Here is a 17,467-nt window from a genome sequence, read left to right on the forward strand (position 1 = left end):
TTTGAACATTTTTCATTAAAAAAATGAACTTTTTTCTTTATTATGTTTAATTAATTTACAATGGCTTACCTTATCTTAACAAAAATTCTATTATTATGCTTTATTTTTTATACTATCATTAGAATATTCAAATATAATTAAACTATTAACTAATTTTATATTATCTTTTACTATATGTTTATGAATAAAATATAGCTTCACCTATTATAATTGTTTACCGCTACAATAGAATGACAGATCAAAAAATAAAAAATAATTTAATATTTCTTTTATTTAAATATAAAATAATTTATTATTTTTAACCAATCATTTATGTAGTTCTTTGAAGTTCAAAAAATTACTTATTGCATATTCATACATTCATTTAAACTATAAGACAAATATAATCTAGACTTATTGTTATGAACAATAGGAAACTAATATTTAAAATATTATTAAATTAAAAGCTAGCAATTATCTCAACTTTGAGATTTGGGGTCTCAACTTTATGATTGGGATCTTTCTACTACATTTTATAATTTCTACAATTTTTTAATGTTTGAACTTTTTCCTCTAATTTATGAGATCAATAATGTAGTTGTAGAATTGTTTTGATTGTAATCAATTTTTGTGTTGAATTTGAAATGTAACTAGGAGGATGATGAGCAACTTTAAGTAACTTTTGTTTTTATTACTACTCTCTATTGCATCTTCTATTGTTGCAAATGCTAGTAATTACTATCCCTAGATTGCAGCAAAAGTATGCATAAGGAAACAAGTGATAAATCATCAGAAAGTTTAAATAACTTCTAAGCTTGACTTAATTTCTAAAGATTTTTATGAAAATGTTATAATTAAACATATTTCTCAGATCTAAAAGTAAGATCTAAAACTAAGAAATCATGTAATATCACATCAACACTCTAATAATACATAACCCTAATAAAATATCTATTAGTACATTACTATGGGCCTGCAAGTTTTTTATAACTTCAACAAAAAGCATGTCAAATATCATATTTGACATAAACATAACTTTATATGCACTGCTACTGGCCTATCATTTTTGTTTTCAGTTTCATTTCATACTTCAACAAAATGCATATTGAACATCATTGAACATTATGTGGGTTTGAATCCTTGATTGTAAGTAAGGGTGTAAGAATATAGGAGTGATTTATAAATGCCAACTGAATTTTAAGAAGTGAAATTAGGATGCTCAACTCCTGAGTCCCTTCTCATCATCACATAATATTGTAAACGGTGTTAAAATATAGGAGTGATTTATAATTGCCAATTGAATTATTGTAAATGGTGTTAAAAAATAGGTGTGATTTATAATGGCCAGTTGAATTTTAAGAAAGTGAGATTAGTATGCTCAACTCCTGGGTCCCTTCTCATCATCACATAATATTGTAAATGGTATTAAAATATAGGAGTGATTGATAATTGCCAATTGAATTATTGTAAATGGTGTTAAAAAATAGGAGTGATTTATAATTGCCAGTTGAATTTTAAGAAAGTGAAATTACGATGCTCAACTCCTGGGTCCCTTCTCATCATAACATAATATTGTATTCGTCATAATCTTTTTCTATTTCTTTAAGTATTTAAACAAATGTCATAATCATGGAATGGATCTTTTCTTACTTCTAATTTATTTAACCAAATGTCATAATCATGGAACGGATCATCTATGTCGCCAACTTCAATTTTTTTATCACTTTAGCAAGTGCAGGTTCTTGAAAGAATTGGTCACTGCAACCCATTCCTTATGTGAAACTAATTTCGGTCTAGAAAATCAAACAGTAAATCACAACTGAAAATGTTCTTATGCCTGTCTCTTGAGATCAATTTACACATGCATAATAGATATGTAGCAAGCACACTTCTTTCAATAAACTTCTACAAATTAAAATTTATAATTAGATCACTCCACCTAAAAAAGTTATAGCAACAAGAATGCCTCTATACACAATTTGAATTTGAATGTACAATTTGTTTTGACATTTTCAACATAAACATAGATCAAGTTTGCATTTTATAAAAAATTACTGTACAGAAGAAGAGAAAGCCCACATGGAAATCAACACTGATAGCTTAAGTCTCATAATACATCTTAAACCTTCCCCATGTCCAGAGCTTAAGTCTCACAATACATCTTAAACCTTCCCCATGCCCAGACCCATTATTTGAGTTTCGATGGCATCTCTGAGGCCTGGACCAGCCTTCCAGCTGAAAACCAAAACTGAATAAGAGGTATTCCTCATCTGCTTTAACATACTGAGATTGATACAGGTATATGTGTTGGTAATATATATCACATTGCATGAACAAAATCATACACTATGTTGTTAGATCGGAGTGCTGGATTCGCTCAAAAAAATCCCTATGAGAACCTAAAGATATGAAAGCCGTAACCATCCACCACAGTATAGCAAATTTAAAACATGTATATATTTTTCTGGTATTATTGCAAATCTAGTCTCAAATAGGCTTGCATTTCTGCCTGTTCATCTTTTCTGAACATCTTGGGCCTGCAATCAACAGGAAAGTGATCAGTCCTGGGAACTTATTCGAAATAAAATGGATTTCAAACAAAGAGCATTAAGTATTAGGAAAATCAGCTTGCCTAGACCATTGGCATCGGATGTCTTCATGATCCTTAGCCTTTTGATGGTGTTAACAAACATCCTGAAAAACATAATAGAGATTACAAGTATCAGACAATCAATCTTAACCACAAATGCTAGAATATTAGCATTTCTTTCAAAAACTCGAGAATATGTACAGAATAATTCATCAGATCCTACAAGGTCTTTTCACAGCAGTGCAAACATACATAGAAGCCACTAAATGTAAAAAAATATCTAAGAAAATATTCTTCAATTTGTTTCAATTTTAGAGGACAGAGAAAGTTGACTAAACATGGACAACATTGTGACTCAATGGAAAAATTCCCCTCACCAATATGTTCCTTCTTAAGGAAGGTTAGAAGTCGAGAGTTCACAGCTTACCTCCAGGGCACATCACCAACAAGCATCCAATCTCCTTCCTTGTCTTCATAGGTCAATACAAAGTCTGATGAACTATCCAAGAATCTTGGGCGCTTAGGTTCATTGGCCATACTGCGTGCTTTTTGCATAGGAATCTGGCCAGAACTTTGGACTAAAAGCAAGAAATAAAAACAAGGATGTAAGGCCTACAGACTTAATTGAAAGATATTGAAAACCCCACGCACAATAAAACAGACAGATGCTGATTTTTTATATTTTACCATTTGCAGGTCGTTGGAACATGTCCTCCATAGCCAAGGCAAGACTCTCATAACCATCATGAGCATTGAGATCCACTTTCCTACCAATGGGCACACCATCCATGTTGACCTTGACATACAATGAGCTCACCTGATTTGGGAAAGATTTAATTGGTTGTTGAACACATTCCTCCTGCTCATCACCTGAAGGCCTAGGCTGAGTAGGAAGTTTGCTTCTCCTGAATGAGCCTACTGGTGGCCACCCTACTGCTTGCTCTCTGCAAAAATATCATAGAATAAAAAATAAGAAGAAGAAATTAGGGCCATGAACCACATCTGAAATAGCAAAGAAAAATATTTTGGACCATATTTGTAACTAGAAAGATTAAGTTACCAAAATAAAATTGAATACAGGTACCATAGAAACAAGACTTGGAATCAGTGCAGACTCGGGAAGGCTAGCCTGACTTGGGACTCCACAAAACCCAGCAGGACCTGGCAAAAACTTTGTTTATAATTAACTCACCTAGTGTGAGTTTCTGGTGAGTCTCAGTCCCCAGAACGCAGCCAGGGTAACTTAGATTAGAATTTAGTGGACTCAAAGGATCCTGGTGAGTCCGGGAACAATAAAAGGTACACTGGATATGAATGCAAGTACAGCATTAAGTTTTGGAGGAACCAGGTACATTCTGGGTATGGCCATACAAAAAAGTATAAAATTCATAGATATGTACATATTTGTAGCCTGAAAACAAGAATTAAGCTCAGAATACCACCTATCATGCATATGCTAAACAAAATTACTACGCATATTACAGTTTAAAATGAAGTATAATAATTTCATATCCCTTTGCCAAACTCAACTGCTGCAAAACAGATATTTGTTCAAATAATGCAATCGTCATACAGGTCTTCATCAAGATTAATATCCCTGTCGTCATTGAATTCAACAGTTTATGTGAGTAGATTAGAACCACTGCAAGTGCCTCCATCACTCATGATAGAACTTGAAAGTATATACTAGCAATTTGACTCCGCAGAAAGTGAAAATGGATACAGAATTATTTGGAAATTTGTGGCACTGTTTGCTGTGGAAGGCTGCTATCGATCAAACAAAACAGGGTTCTTTCTGTTACTCATCAAGCAAGACACTGTTATTGCTATTATTTATCAAACAAAACAGAGTGTTTTCCTTCAATTACTGTCAAACAAAATGCAAGAGAAAGTGACCATTGGGTTAAGGTAAAGGACGCAATTTTCATGGTCAGAAGTTTTACAAGATGTATTGAACTTGTCGCTCCCTGGAAATTGCCCTGGAATTGCCTAAGCATAGCTGAAATGGCGCAGGCATGCTCTTAAATTATTTCAAATGACCCAGTGTTAAAAGAAAACTAAATTCTTCTGGCGAGGCTATATAACAGGTAGAAACTCGCAGACAGTTTTCAGGTAACCTTCCACCTTTACAGAAAATTCCAGAATCCCCTATAAATATAAAAAAGCACACAAAATGCATATTCCATTTGTAAATAGAGCAATCTCAGCATTATAGGTAATATTTTGCTTTTTCGCATGCAAAATTTCTGGGTATGTCATTCAAAAATTCTAAACCCCCATTAATTACCAAAAATAGATTCCAAATATAACCTCTCTTCTGAATGAATGAATGAATGAAGGTATTTTAATGACGTCAACAGACCAGCCAACCTATGGGAAAGCTCTCGCAAATGAATGTATTAGGAGGAAACCAGATATCTCCACACGAGCTCTCACTAGAGATTCTAATCTCCCAAAATTATAAAGTTTTAATAGTTACTAAAATTTGATTTTTTAAAACAAATTTGCATAACCAATATTCAGATCGTCATGATCAAAATCATTTTCATTGGGTTCATCCTAAACTTCTCAAACTACACGGTGGATTTTAATTAGAATATCAACATTTACATCGTAAACCTTTATACTAACGCAAAGATTAATTAAATGTAACAGGAAAACTCCTGATCAACGTTTTCTTATTGATCTTTTAAGTTTTACAGTAAATCAAAAATACCCTTTTTCTACCGAAAATTTAGATTGACATACTAAAATTAAGAAAACAAAATCGAGGGAATTCCAAACAAGCCGGTATTTGTAGATAATGAATCTGACGGAATTGTGCACCAACGACACAACAGAGTAATCAGTAGTGCTTGATTCTATTGAAAACGGATAACTTCCAAGAGGGGCCTTTTACTAGGGAAAAGGAACGTTACAGCCATGCATTTTCACCAGTTTATGAAGAAACAATTCTAATACAACTCTGCATCATTACAATCAAGGGTTTCCAGCAAGAATTTAGACCATCAATATTCATAAATAATAGCAGACTTTAAATTATGAAAACGAGAAATTGTAAACTACAGACAAGCAGAAAATTTTAATGCTATTTTTTCACAAAATAAAGCATCTTGATAAAATGCATTTATAGGTGCGAACAGAAACCTGATAGAGAAAATAAATAAATTGAATGTTTCTTTCACACACCTAGGACTTGCAGAAGGGGATTCGTTAGATGCCCTCTTGCTTCCGGCAGGAGTGACGATCGGCTTAGCCGAATCCGGAAAGGCAGCATACCCAGGTGTTGCAGTTTCCTCCATCGGACAAGAAATAGTCTGCAGATCCTCTGCAGTCAGAATCCTTGCACCTTGCCACACTCTCTCTTTGGGAGCAGCCCACTGTTTAAATCCTCTTCTATAAAACTCGCCTGAATTATTAGAACTACACCTCTGATACTCATTCTCACGAACAAAGCCCTTGCCAGTCATGGCAGCATTTGTATTAGCACTATTCCCTTTCTTGTAGGACAGGCTGAGACCCAAATTGAGCTCTGCTTCTCCCAAGCTCTCCACATTACATTGTTCCCGAGCATAGTCCGATGAGGACGAAGAAACATCCGAGAGCCCAATATAGTCATGCTCCGTGAGCCCAGTATTGGCCTGTGAGAGAGTCGAAACCGTGACGTTGGACCCATTAGACCGACTGGATCCTACCCCCGACAGCATTGTGAAGATTTCCCTCTGATCTTCTCAAGTCTTCGACCTGGAATCCCAAGCAATGAACACAACGCGCAACCAAAAAACTTCAATCTTTTTCAGTCCTCCCGAGTTCTTTGTTCTGCGATTGATAGGCCGTGACAAATATATTGCATCAAGAAAAGGAAGATGCAGATGAAAGCGCTAAGAAGCTTGAAAGAGGTGCGCACTAGTTAACAACAACAGCGCTTTCATTGCTTTGGCCGACATCCCGACAATTCACCACCCACCCCGCCCGCCGGCTACGTCAAACCCCACGACAGCGACCTCAACAACTCACAATGTTCATCATGCCCGCTCCACTTTTCCCATGACCATGCCAATGCCAATTAGGGTTTGAGCACAGTATTCAAACCCAGGGTTTACAGCTAGGGCTTGAATGGTTAAAACAAAAACCCTAAAGCCTCCACCTTGGAACCGCTGGACTGTATGATCCTTGATCCGTGATATCCAACCTTTGTTGATGATGTTCATATGTAAGGAATTGAATGATGGCGTGCGAGGGGCAAGCGGGTCCCAACCGTGCCTGCCGGGGAGTCGAGGGCCTGGCATTGAAATGCGTAGGACCCATTATGAACACATTGCAGGTCAGAATCATGGCCCCTCCGTACATGCCTCTTTGTCTCACCTCACCCGACACATTCCTCTCCTTCTCGCCATCTGGGTCCTTCAAAACCTACTTTTCTCTTTCAAACCCTAGTTTTCTCTTTCGAAAGTGCCAGCTCTCCTTGTTTTTAATTGTTTTCCCTTAATATTCCCCCTGCCGCTCGCTTCTGTCCCACAGCAAGGAGGAAACCCTAAACCATAGTTTATCTCAGATAAAGAAGAAAAACCCTAGCTTAGGCAAGCGCACTGCCACCGCCACACTGGTCGCTGCACGCTTTATTAATGGGAGAAAATGATGGAATGGAATATTGGCATTTTATATCATCGAAACGGCACAGTATGGACAGAAATGGGTAAGAATATGATGTCCTCTATTTCCTCTTATGACATTGAAGGGTGGGTTTCTGGAAGCCTGACTGCCTGCCTAGAGAGGGAACATGCCTATAAACCCTAGCCAGGCTAACAAGTGGTCTACAGCTCATTTTTTTTCATTAATCAAAAAGATCGGCATTGGAGTCCCTTTGATGGGTGGCCCTAGGACCACACACACCAGTCCCCCCATTTATATAATGTGTTCTTAAAGCATGAGCATGATCATTCTTTGTTTTGCTTTCTGCCCCATCCACTCATTCTTTTTTAATAGATAAAAGATAAATGAGGTTACTTTAATAGCTTTTGTAAAAGGTGTTGGAAGATACCCACCCCCATCCCTAACTAAGTTTATATATTTTCAACAGTTGTCACTTAGTGTAAGGATAAAAGGACCATCTTTCATATTTACTTTTATACTAATTATTTATTTTTAGATGATATTTTGTGCAATAGATTAGTATTTTATTTGATTTCCAGTTTTTTCAATTGTTTTATGGATTCAATCTTTATATTCAAAATTGAATATAATTATGAATATGCAATTTGACCTATTTTTTATTCATTAAGTCTCATTTAACAACTATGTTTTAGATTAAGGTAAAAATAGATTTTGAAGGGTACCTGAAACCTTTAACAGAAAAGCAACAACTATGTTATCACTTAGACAATAATGTGTTAGCATATGAGATCATAAGATATGCATAGTGTTAGTGAACAGTTTTTCCCTCCCAACTATTTACGTTTAGATTAATAGGAAAAACAGTTTCCACCACAAATGAGTCTTGAAAGTTCACAAAGACTCTCTATGTTTTAAAGGCATAGCTCCCTTTTACAATAATTTATCAGTATGCTCTTATCGTAAATGAATTACAACATTTGCTCTTTTAACCTGAAAGAACTTAAGGAAAGCAAAAAAACATTCTCCCATAACCACAAAAGAATGTTGCAGATTCAACATTGATATCTGAAACATGTCACACGACACATATTTAAAGATTCCATATTTGAGATCAGGCTCACCAAACTAAATAAAAGAAAGTTTGCAACTCCAATAGGATTAATGAAACAACACCAATGTAGGAATGAATTTCATATGAAACTATTATCTAGCAAGGTAACCACACGATTACCAAATAGATGCTTAGGAAATAACCATATGATTAATCTTATTATCATTAACTTACTCTCTTCAGCCAAAAGGAAACAATAGCTAACTTAATCAAAATAACATAAGTATCTTAGTCCAAAGAGCCAACCTTTAGGTCGATTAAAACAAAACATATATAGCCACGTAGGGGTTTCTGAATTAGTTTTAAAATTAACTCCCAAAGGAGTTGCCAACTGTTTCAACAGAATTGAGTCTTAAAGTGAAGCTAACTAAAACAAGAAAATAAGACATGTGGCCCCTCGAGCATTTCCTAAGCTCCAGTTGTATTGCTGACATTGGCACGCGAATCTTGGGAGTTAGAGCAATTGCCACCATTTTCTTTCCAAGCCTTGTGTGCTACGAGGAAACCAATCAGTTGCTATTGTTGCGAGGCGCCAAGCTACTCCTGGAGAAGCTTCCACATCTTCATAATCCTACAGATATGATCAAGCTTTTTATCATGTACATCCAAATGGTCTGTGCAAATGATCATCATAGAATCTACTATGGCGACAATGGTCAAGTCCTTGACGAAGACTTCACTTGTTTCTTTCAATAGTTTCACCTTAGATAAAAAGGTTGTTTCCACCTCTTTCGGGAGTTTCTCATTCTGATCCTCATTTTTCATAATTTTGACATCAATGCACTTAATGTCAGTTGCTAGGATTTCTTTTAGACACCCCACTTCTTTTAACAGTTCAGAGCATTCTTCTAACCCATGTTCAATCACTGTATTCCTCCATTATAGGTCATCTCTGACGATGAACAAAAAATCAGCATCACATTTAGCCTCTAAATTTTTGGTCAAGAATCTGTCAATGTTGTATTCTTGGACCTCTGAAATATCGATGACATATTCATCTCACTTAATCTTTTTAGATTCCCAACCATTCATCTCTTATTCCAAAGTGGTCATCAATTTATTAGCTCTTGCATTAGTATTTGTAGAGTGAGAGAAATAACTAGCTGCTTGGGCATGAACTGCATTCAACCACTCACCATAGGCTTGGGAAATAAAACGATCCCTCTTGACCTATTCAATAAAACTCTTATTCAGGGAAGATGCAACATCAATGACAGAAATGGTAGTAGTTAGAGCTTCTGTACTTGGATTTTGGATTTCATGAATATATTTTGCCATTTTTCGTAGTAACTGCTTCAGCGCCTATTTATCCCTCTAATCCTTCCATATGCGATGATAAATCCTAGAGTTCCTAGTGGTCCATATCTTCATATATGTTGCCCTAGAAGCAAGACCAAGGACTATTTTCTCCATCGTATAATCTTGGGGAAGTACTTCATCTATACCCTTATCAATTGCTGGTTTCATCACTTCAGCTACCCACTACCTTGTATTCTCATCAATATTCAGTATAGTCTCAATTTTTTCCTTTTTAGCTTTGGGAGTCTTCCTGAGACATTTTCTTACCATATCACCTATTGGAAGAGTTGTTGGCACTATGCTCCTTTTCTTACTCATAGATAACTTGAACCAATTAGGAATATAAGGATTCTCTTTAGGGGGAGGGGTCTGTAGAACGAGTGATGAACTCAGTGTCATTGGACTTAAAGTATTGGCTCCCTCTATTATTTGTTGATTCCCTTGTTCCATCTCACCACCTAGGGTTCCAATAGAAGTTTCTTCTCTTGAATCAAGATCAATTGTTACTGAATTATCACATGTCTCTTTCAAGCTGCTTGATTGTTCTTGTTTCTTTTTGCTACAAGAGCGAGTACACTTGATAGAAGGAGAGAGTTGAGTTGAACCTTGAATAGGGAGTTCAAGTTCAACTCTTGACTTTAGTTTTCTTGTAGTGGGAGAAGGAACAACTTCATTAATATTGAGAACACCAATGGGAAAACTAGGGCTAACATGTACTCTTTGAACACTATGAGTCACCAATTTTGACTATCTTTTTTTTATGAGCCATTGTTATGTTCTGGTTAGGACAAGAAAGGTTCTTATATGCAAGTCATCCTCCTCTAGTATTGTCTAGTCAATTTTCGGCATTGGGTAAGCTTTCACTTGTTCAATATAAGTCAAGTCAATAGTTTCCTCATTTTCTTCTTCAATTACTCCAAAGGTATCTAACGGGAGATCAAAATCCTTTATCTAGGCTAGTGACAATCTAGACCATAACCTCTTCCCAACCTCAAAATCATCTTGACAGCTAACCCATAAATCTTCTAGATGTGGATCATGGAGAGTAGAGGAACCTAGCTCAGAGCACCTTAGGTAAAATTCTTGGTTGTCAAAGTTAGGTCTAGCAGAATTGGTTAATAGGTTCATGGATTTAATTTCATCTTTAAGCTTTAGGGCATCTTGGATTGTCTTTCATTTGTAATGTGTGAGTTCAATAGGGAAGGTATAGCCAGAGCCTTTCCAAGTTTTACAACTCTTTTCTACTTCTGTCAATTGTCTACATATTTCAATCAACATAAAATGATCTAGGCAGTGTCGAGGCAACCTTAGAGGCTTTCCTTCATATCCTTCGACCCTCAGGTAGGTGAACTTTGGAAATTGAGTAAAGAAATTGCCTTAAATGTCAATCAATTGAGCGGCTTCCTTTGTTATCCTTACATTCTCTTTCCCCTAAAGCTTAAACACTAGCTTGGCCAAGAAGGTGTCTTGGACTATTTTGAAGCCTTATTGTTTGTTACTCTTCTGCAAGAGAGGATAGTATTCATAAATTGACATGCTTTGATTCTAGTTTGGGTGTGGTAACCCTTCCATTCTCTGCCACAAGCCAAGATATAAAACAAATAGGAAGACATAAAAACCATAAATTCCAAAAACTTGAGAAAGTTCTTCTTGAAGCCTCGTAGTTATGATATCCACCCAGTCGATAAATCTATCTTACCCTAAGATTGTTTGAATGAAAAAGTACATCCAATTCTCCCAATGAAAGGCATGTGAGTTCCCCTTCACTCTATTCAAAAGCATAATGACATCTTTAATCTTAGGGATCATATGCTCTCTGGTCAGTGGATGCGGAAGGTGGGAACCTCCTCTCTCTGATTTGAAAAGCCAACCTTTAGCAATTGTATTATTAAATTCAGTGATATCCATAGAGAATTGTGTGTAGGAAGAGCTAATAGTCCAATCTTCATAGACTTCAAGCGGAGGAATCCTCAAGGCACCCATTATAGCAATTTGGTTAACATACACCAAAACTTCATCATTAAAGGCATAGATACACTTTTCAGCTTTGTCATACCTATCTTTGCATACTAGGACCAATTCAAGGCAGGGGAAAGCTTCTGAAAAAGCATATCCTCGCAACAACCCACTATCTGAGACCTTCTAGGATATAGAACCAGGTTTTGGGTTTGCAAATCTAGCCAATAATTTACCCATGTCTTCTTTTGCAAGGAATGTGTCTTCAATATTAGGCAGGACACTACTTATAACAAACTCCTTAACTCTTTCAGGGAACTTAGGGCAAAATGTAGCCATGGCAGAAATGTTAACCAAAATATAACAAGACAGAAATAATTCACAACTGTTAAAATAATGCAGGAAAATAAATAGCACTTGATAATGAAGGGCAAGAGACTTACTGTGACAGATGCATGCAAGCTTTGTTGAAAGAAATGCTTAAGCTACCTTCATGTATCTCCAAACAAGACTAGACAAGTCTTTACTTAAAACATCAATGGCAAAAGGAATGAAAACAAGGTAACTTCTTTTAAAACATAAAACCTGGATAAAAAAGCATGCAAATAGCTGACAAGAGTGGTGATAGGAAAAGTACTTTCCATCATTAAAAGCTCATTTGACCTCCACACATATCACAACATGCCTTTCCATCATTACCATTAGCTCCCAATTAATACATATCTTTCCCATAGATCTCGGTAAAGAAGAGTTACTTTTTTGCTCTGCCACCTGTCTGGACATGTGGCACCAATGGTATCATCCTGTTTGACCAAGTGAACATGAACCATTGAACTACAAGAATGGTTCAATGTTCAAGTTCAAAAGTTAAGATATGTTGGAAACTATGCTCTCTGAGACAACAAAAATTAGAAATGAAGGTGAACTCATGAACTTTGAACTTTGAACAAAGTGTTCAATGTCATGTTCAACTTCCATGACGAGCAAAAGTATCTATGAGGACAAATGACTTCTTCAACTTTGAACTGACTCGACCAAGGAAGACAAGTGAACTTATGAACCATGAACCTTAAACAAAGTGTTCAATGTTCATGTTCAAGAGTTTGCTCAATTGAAAACTTAAAATCAAGGAATGTCAAACTAGTCAGTGTTCACAATGGGAACTTCAATAGGAAACCTTTTCTTAATAACAATCTTTAAACTACCATGATCATGCAAAAAGAAAACATGGACCATTCATGGGTAACACATAGACATTTGCATGTTTTCTTGGTTTGTCTTTTAGTATGTTCTAAATGAATAAATCAATCCAAAAGCTTGAACAAGGAAAGAAGCAAGAAGATAATCTACTTCCTCTTTGAGCACAAGAAGTTCTACTAGTGTTTAAATCATAATCATCCTCAAATAGCATAAATAAGAAAAAATTAAAAGATGAAGAGTGTGAAGTTCAAGGGTACAAACTAAAGTTCATATAATATAAAATGAGAAAATTGTAAGTGCATTGGACATAAAGAAACAACCTATTAATAAGAAAAGGGGGCTACAAAGTTTATGTAGGGCACGATTTCAATATTTTAAGGTTGTTATTTATAGCAATGAGCTCAATTGGTAGTGCAGAGTGTCATGAAACTTTCATGAGTGTTTTCTTGACATTAGAGATGTTAGAAAGCAAAGTCCACCAAGATAACTGAGATGGGAAGGTGGGGTGAATCAGTTATGTAATCAAAACAACTTTTATTATCCTTATTAAATATGAAACATGTAATCAGCAAGTGTAAAAACCACAAGAAGATAACCATACACAATAACACCATATTTGTTAACTAGGTAAACCCTTGATCAGAGGGAAAACCCCGGTGGAGATGGTATCCACAAAATGATGAACTAATATATAAACTCCTTGCAAAAGGATGGACCCCATTAGGAGTCAATGAAATACATTCAATACATATCAATCCATGTTAGGAGACTTTGAATCCTATAAGAAGATTCCAACCCTATTAGGAGTTGTGCCAACCCTATTAAGAGTTGTGGAAGGTAGAAGGGTACACTATCTAAACCACTTTAGGGGAAAGACCACTAAACTCACTATCTAATTGGCCTTAGTATTATTCCTCTCAGAACAATACCAAATGATCAAATGTCCATTAGCACTCTCTACCAAATATAATCACTTCAGTCTTCCACTATGCCCTTGTTGCACCAAACACTTCTAAGATCTCAATACTAGATCCCCAAACTTGCATCATATAAATCCCTTAGATCACTTGCTCACATGTAATTCACACTTATAATCACATACACTTATTCTTTCATAATCACAAGGAATAAAACTTTCCTTTATACCAAATTCCTCAAATTAATTTATTAAGTCAGCCTTGAGGCTTTCTCAATTTACAATTACAATAGGACCTCATTAAGATAAAACAGTACATGTTATGTTACATCTTTTCATAATTACATAGCACTATCGGCTCATAGTCTTCACAAATCTTCACACGTGCAACCTCAGACTTTGCGCTCTTACGTCATCATCATGATGTCTTCTACCTCTGTCTAACTATGCTTAACTAGGTTATATCCATGTTAGGAGATATAATCCAATTACTAGAAATCGCTTCTCAAGAACCCTTTCTGTATATTATCTTCAATACCTCTATCTGACTATGCTTAACTAGATTATATTCCTGTTAGAAGACACAATCCAATTACTAGAAACTGCTTCTCAAGAACTCTATCAATATATTATCTTCAAGAAATCTTGAATAAGTGTCACCAATCTTTGACTTTTTGCATGCACTCGTAGCCATGTCATCAAGACAAATTGTAGAACATATCCTCAACTATGTCTCACATGATTTTTAATCCTCGAACCTCATGATCTCAAACTCTATGACATAGTGCAAGACAAGAGAATCCTCAAATGAGGTGTCTTAGCTCTTGAAAAATGCCAACTCTATAATAGAATCATAAGATTCTGATCCAACATGCCTAACTGTAAGGCCTTCCAAGTTACGACCAAATACATAAGCAATTATAATAGTATAAGACCTCACAAGATCCAAACCCTAGCTAGACCATACCCACAATCTGGTAGAAACTCTAAGAAGAATCTAAACTTGTGCTCGTAAGCCACCAAGCAACCTTCTTGTTTCCCAAACCATAGTTACTTATAGCTCTGCTCATAAACTTTGCTCCTCTCAGCTACTCCATGTTGAACTTAATAATAGCTCTAGACTCCACAAAACCCTCTACTTATACCAAACCAAGCCACAAGTTGGCCTAGCAAGTTACATTAAAGAAATGTTCACATTAAATACACATTCAATCCACAAGTCAGCTTGCAATAAACATTAAATAAGAACTATTATTCGTCGTATTTGTCACAGTTAATGTGCAATATAACCACATGAAATAACTAAATACTTAGGACAAGCCCTGAGTTTACAATGCATAGCTAACTCAAAAGACCACATAAGAGTATGCACCCTTAAGCATAGGTGCACGTACCATCCAATGATCCAAAACCAAGAGCGCAAATTCCAACTCCCTTTGATCAAAGCTTGCGAATACAATATGTCCAGGAAATAGGAGCACACTATTAGTAGCCACCAAAACAACTCTAACTCCAAGGCAATTCATCCAATCATCTTGCACACATAGGACAAGGTCCACCAATATGCCTCAAACACATCCCCAACCATGCAAACCATAAGATCACAAAATCCAAGCTTGATGCTTCTATAATAGACTCCCTAGGTAGATAGAAAAGTGTGTACCACACTTTGATGCCAAAAGAAATATTTGCAACCAACTTCATCTTCACCAAAGGCTTCTAATCCATCAAGGACAAGAGAACAAATCTAAAAATCAACCATGTATGCTTCATCCACTCAAACATTAGAATCAAATGAATCGCAATAACCTAAACATTATACTCACTCCCAGGAACAAACTAAACATAATAATGCTTCACCAACAATCTCTACAACTGATCACAACCAGCAAGAATAACATCCTCAAACATGAAATCTATGTTAGCATGTAACTCCAGAATCAAATTAACAACATGTAAGCTCATCCACACTAAGAGCAACATGTAAATCCTCAATTATGTCAACCACAAGAAGATCCACATCAGGAATATACAGATTTGCAGTATCATGTAGATCATCAACCACATTAGTAACTAGTGAATCCACACCAGCAACATCCAAATCCACATCAATAGCAACATCCATATCCTCAATCATCTCAATAGAAACATATAAATTCATATCCATATCAACAACCATATGCAAATCTTCATCCATATGTAAATCCCTAGTAATCTCATTTCTCACAACAAGATGCTCTATAATTTCCATGCCAGCTACAACCAACTAATCATGAAAACAAATATCTTGTCCAACATCAACAATGTTAGGAACCTCTTCAACAACCACAAGTTGCTATGCAGGTTTCACATCAGATTCCTCAAACTGATCCACAAAATCCAAGCTCAATGCTCCTACATCACTCTATTTGTTTCTTTTTCAGTCTAGTATGTTGACATCAATGACAAACACTTCCATGAATGCAACATGTAGTCATACCAAAATTCTCTCAAATGCTCTAGCAATGCTAGGATACTCAACCATAGGAATATCATCAGCATTCATGCTAACAATCTCCCCCTTTGGCATGTATGGCAACATAGATGAAAACAATCTAAGTTCTAAGAATACCAAACATATAACTTTATTGTTATACTCTTATTTTCAAATCCTCTTCACCTATCAAATTTGAATCTTAGGAGAAACTCTCCACCAGTGTTGTTGCTCCCCCATAGATATACTTTCCCCATTGACATGAATATTTTCTCCATCTTCTCCCTTATTTCAACATATCTTCTCCCTATTTCAATGCACCACAAGATGTTTTTCATGTACATATTCTCCCCCATTGACATCAATGGAAAAGGCATCATTATGTCAATATTAGTGCAAAAATATCTTCAACAAGCTCAAGTGTCCAAAGACATTGTTAAATACCACCTACCAAGAGTCCTTCATGACTCGACTCAAATACAAATACTCTCCCATAGAGGAAGCATCCAACATCCAATCTAGACAAATAATAGTACTATGTACCACTAGACTGATGCAATATTTGTAGTATCTACATTATCTACTTTTAAATAGGCAAGGGTATAAGCCCAAGCATATATCTTAGTACTCAAATGTATCCTTCAGTAAAGGCTTTTTAAATATGTCTACTATCTACTCCTTCATGTTGATGTACTCAAGTCTGATCTCTTTTTCTGCAACTTTTCTTTTAAAACATGATACTTAATAGATATGTGCTTTGTCTTATAATGTAACATAGGATTCTAAGACATTCTCAATGTGTTGGAAATATAAGAGGATTAACTCAAAGGGAAGCAGTGAATCAATTACCACAAAAATAAATCCCAGATCCCTTAGATGTCAATACAAAACAAAACAAAATTTTGCTAAAATTGAAAATACTATTGTAACTCAGTTAGCACTAAATCACTCAGCAAACACTAAGAATTACTGTTACTCAGCAAACACTGAAATAAATGCTTCTTAAGATACTTAATGTGATTAACCATAATTAACTTAGTTTCAACTACACAAAGAAAATAACATGAACACATATGACACTAGAATTTAACATGGAAACCCAATTTGGGAAAAATCACTAATTGCAACTAGTTACTATTTTTCACTCTTATGAAGTGAGTCCTATTAGGAGCCAACCCTATTAAAGGTTACAAAACACAATATTAATTGTGACCCTATTAAAGGATTTAATCACCCTATTAGGAGTGGCCTTGTTAGAGGTCTTTAGACACCTCAATCTAGAAATGTTACCTTGTTAGAGGATTTGGCAAATAGCACTTAAGTTAACTC

The 17,467-nt window shown here is 35.7% G+C and overlaps 1 protein-coding gene across 2 annotated transcripts; it reads right to left on the reverse strand.

The window, feature by feature from the left end:
* Positions 1-1,988: 1,988 nt before the first annotated feature.
* On the reverse strand, positions 1,989-6,385 carry LOC149542649 (auxin-responsive protein IAA13-like). 2 transcript variants are annotated; one of them, XR_016355492.1, is made up of 6 exons: positions 5,759-6,385; positions 3,257-3,513; positions 2,997-3,147; positions 2,612-2,673; positions 2,148-2,516; positions 1,989-2,104 (listed from the first exon to the last, which is right to left on the reverse strand). XR_016355492.1 is itself a non-coding variant. In XM_089797535.1 (5 exons), the coding sequence occupies exons 1-5, from the start codon at positions 6,274-6,276 to the stop codon at positions 2,467-2,469; spliced, it is 1,038 nt and encodes a 345-aa protein (XP_089653661.1). In that variant the 5' UTR covers positions 6,277-6,385; the 3' UTR covers positions 1,989-2,466. The 2 variants fall into 2 exon arrangements, 1 of the variants encoding a protein (XP_089653661.1); XM_089797535.1 differs by having other exon boundaries at positions 1,989-2,516.
* Positions 6,386-17,467: the final 11,082 nt, after the last annotated feature.

The sequence above is a fragment of the Cupressus sempervirens genome, chromosome 8 (genome assembly GCF_028749045.1).
Source record: "Cupressus sempervirens isolate cs-2001-9-10 chromosome 8, ASM2874904v1, whole genome shotgun sequence".
NCBI classification, from domain to species: domain Eukaryota; kingdom Viridiplantae; phylum Streptophyta; class Pinopsida; order Cupressales; family Cupressaceae; genus Cupressus; species Cupressus sempervirens.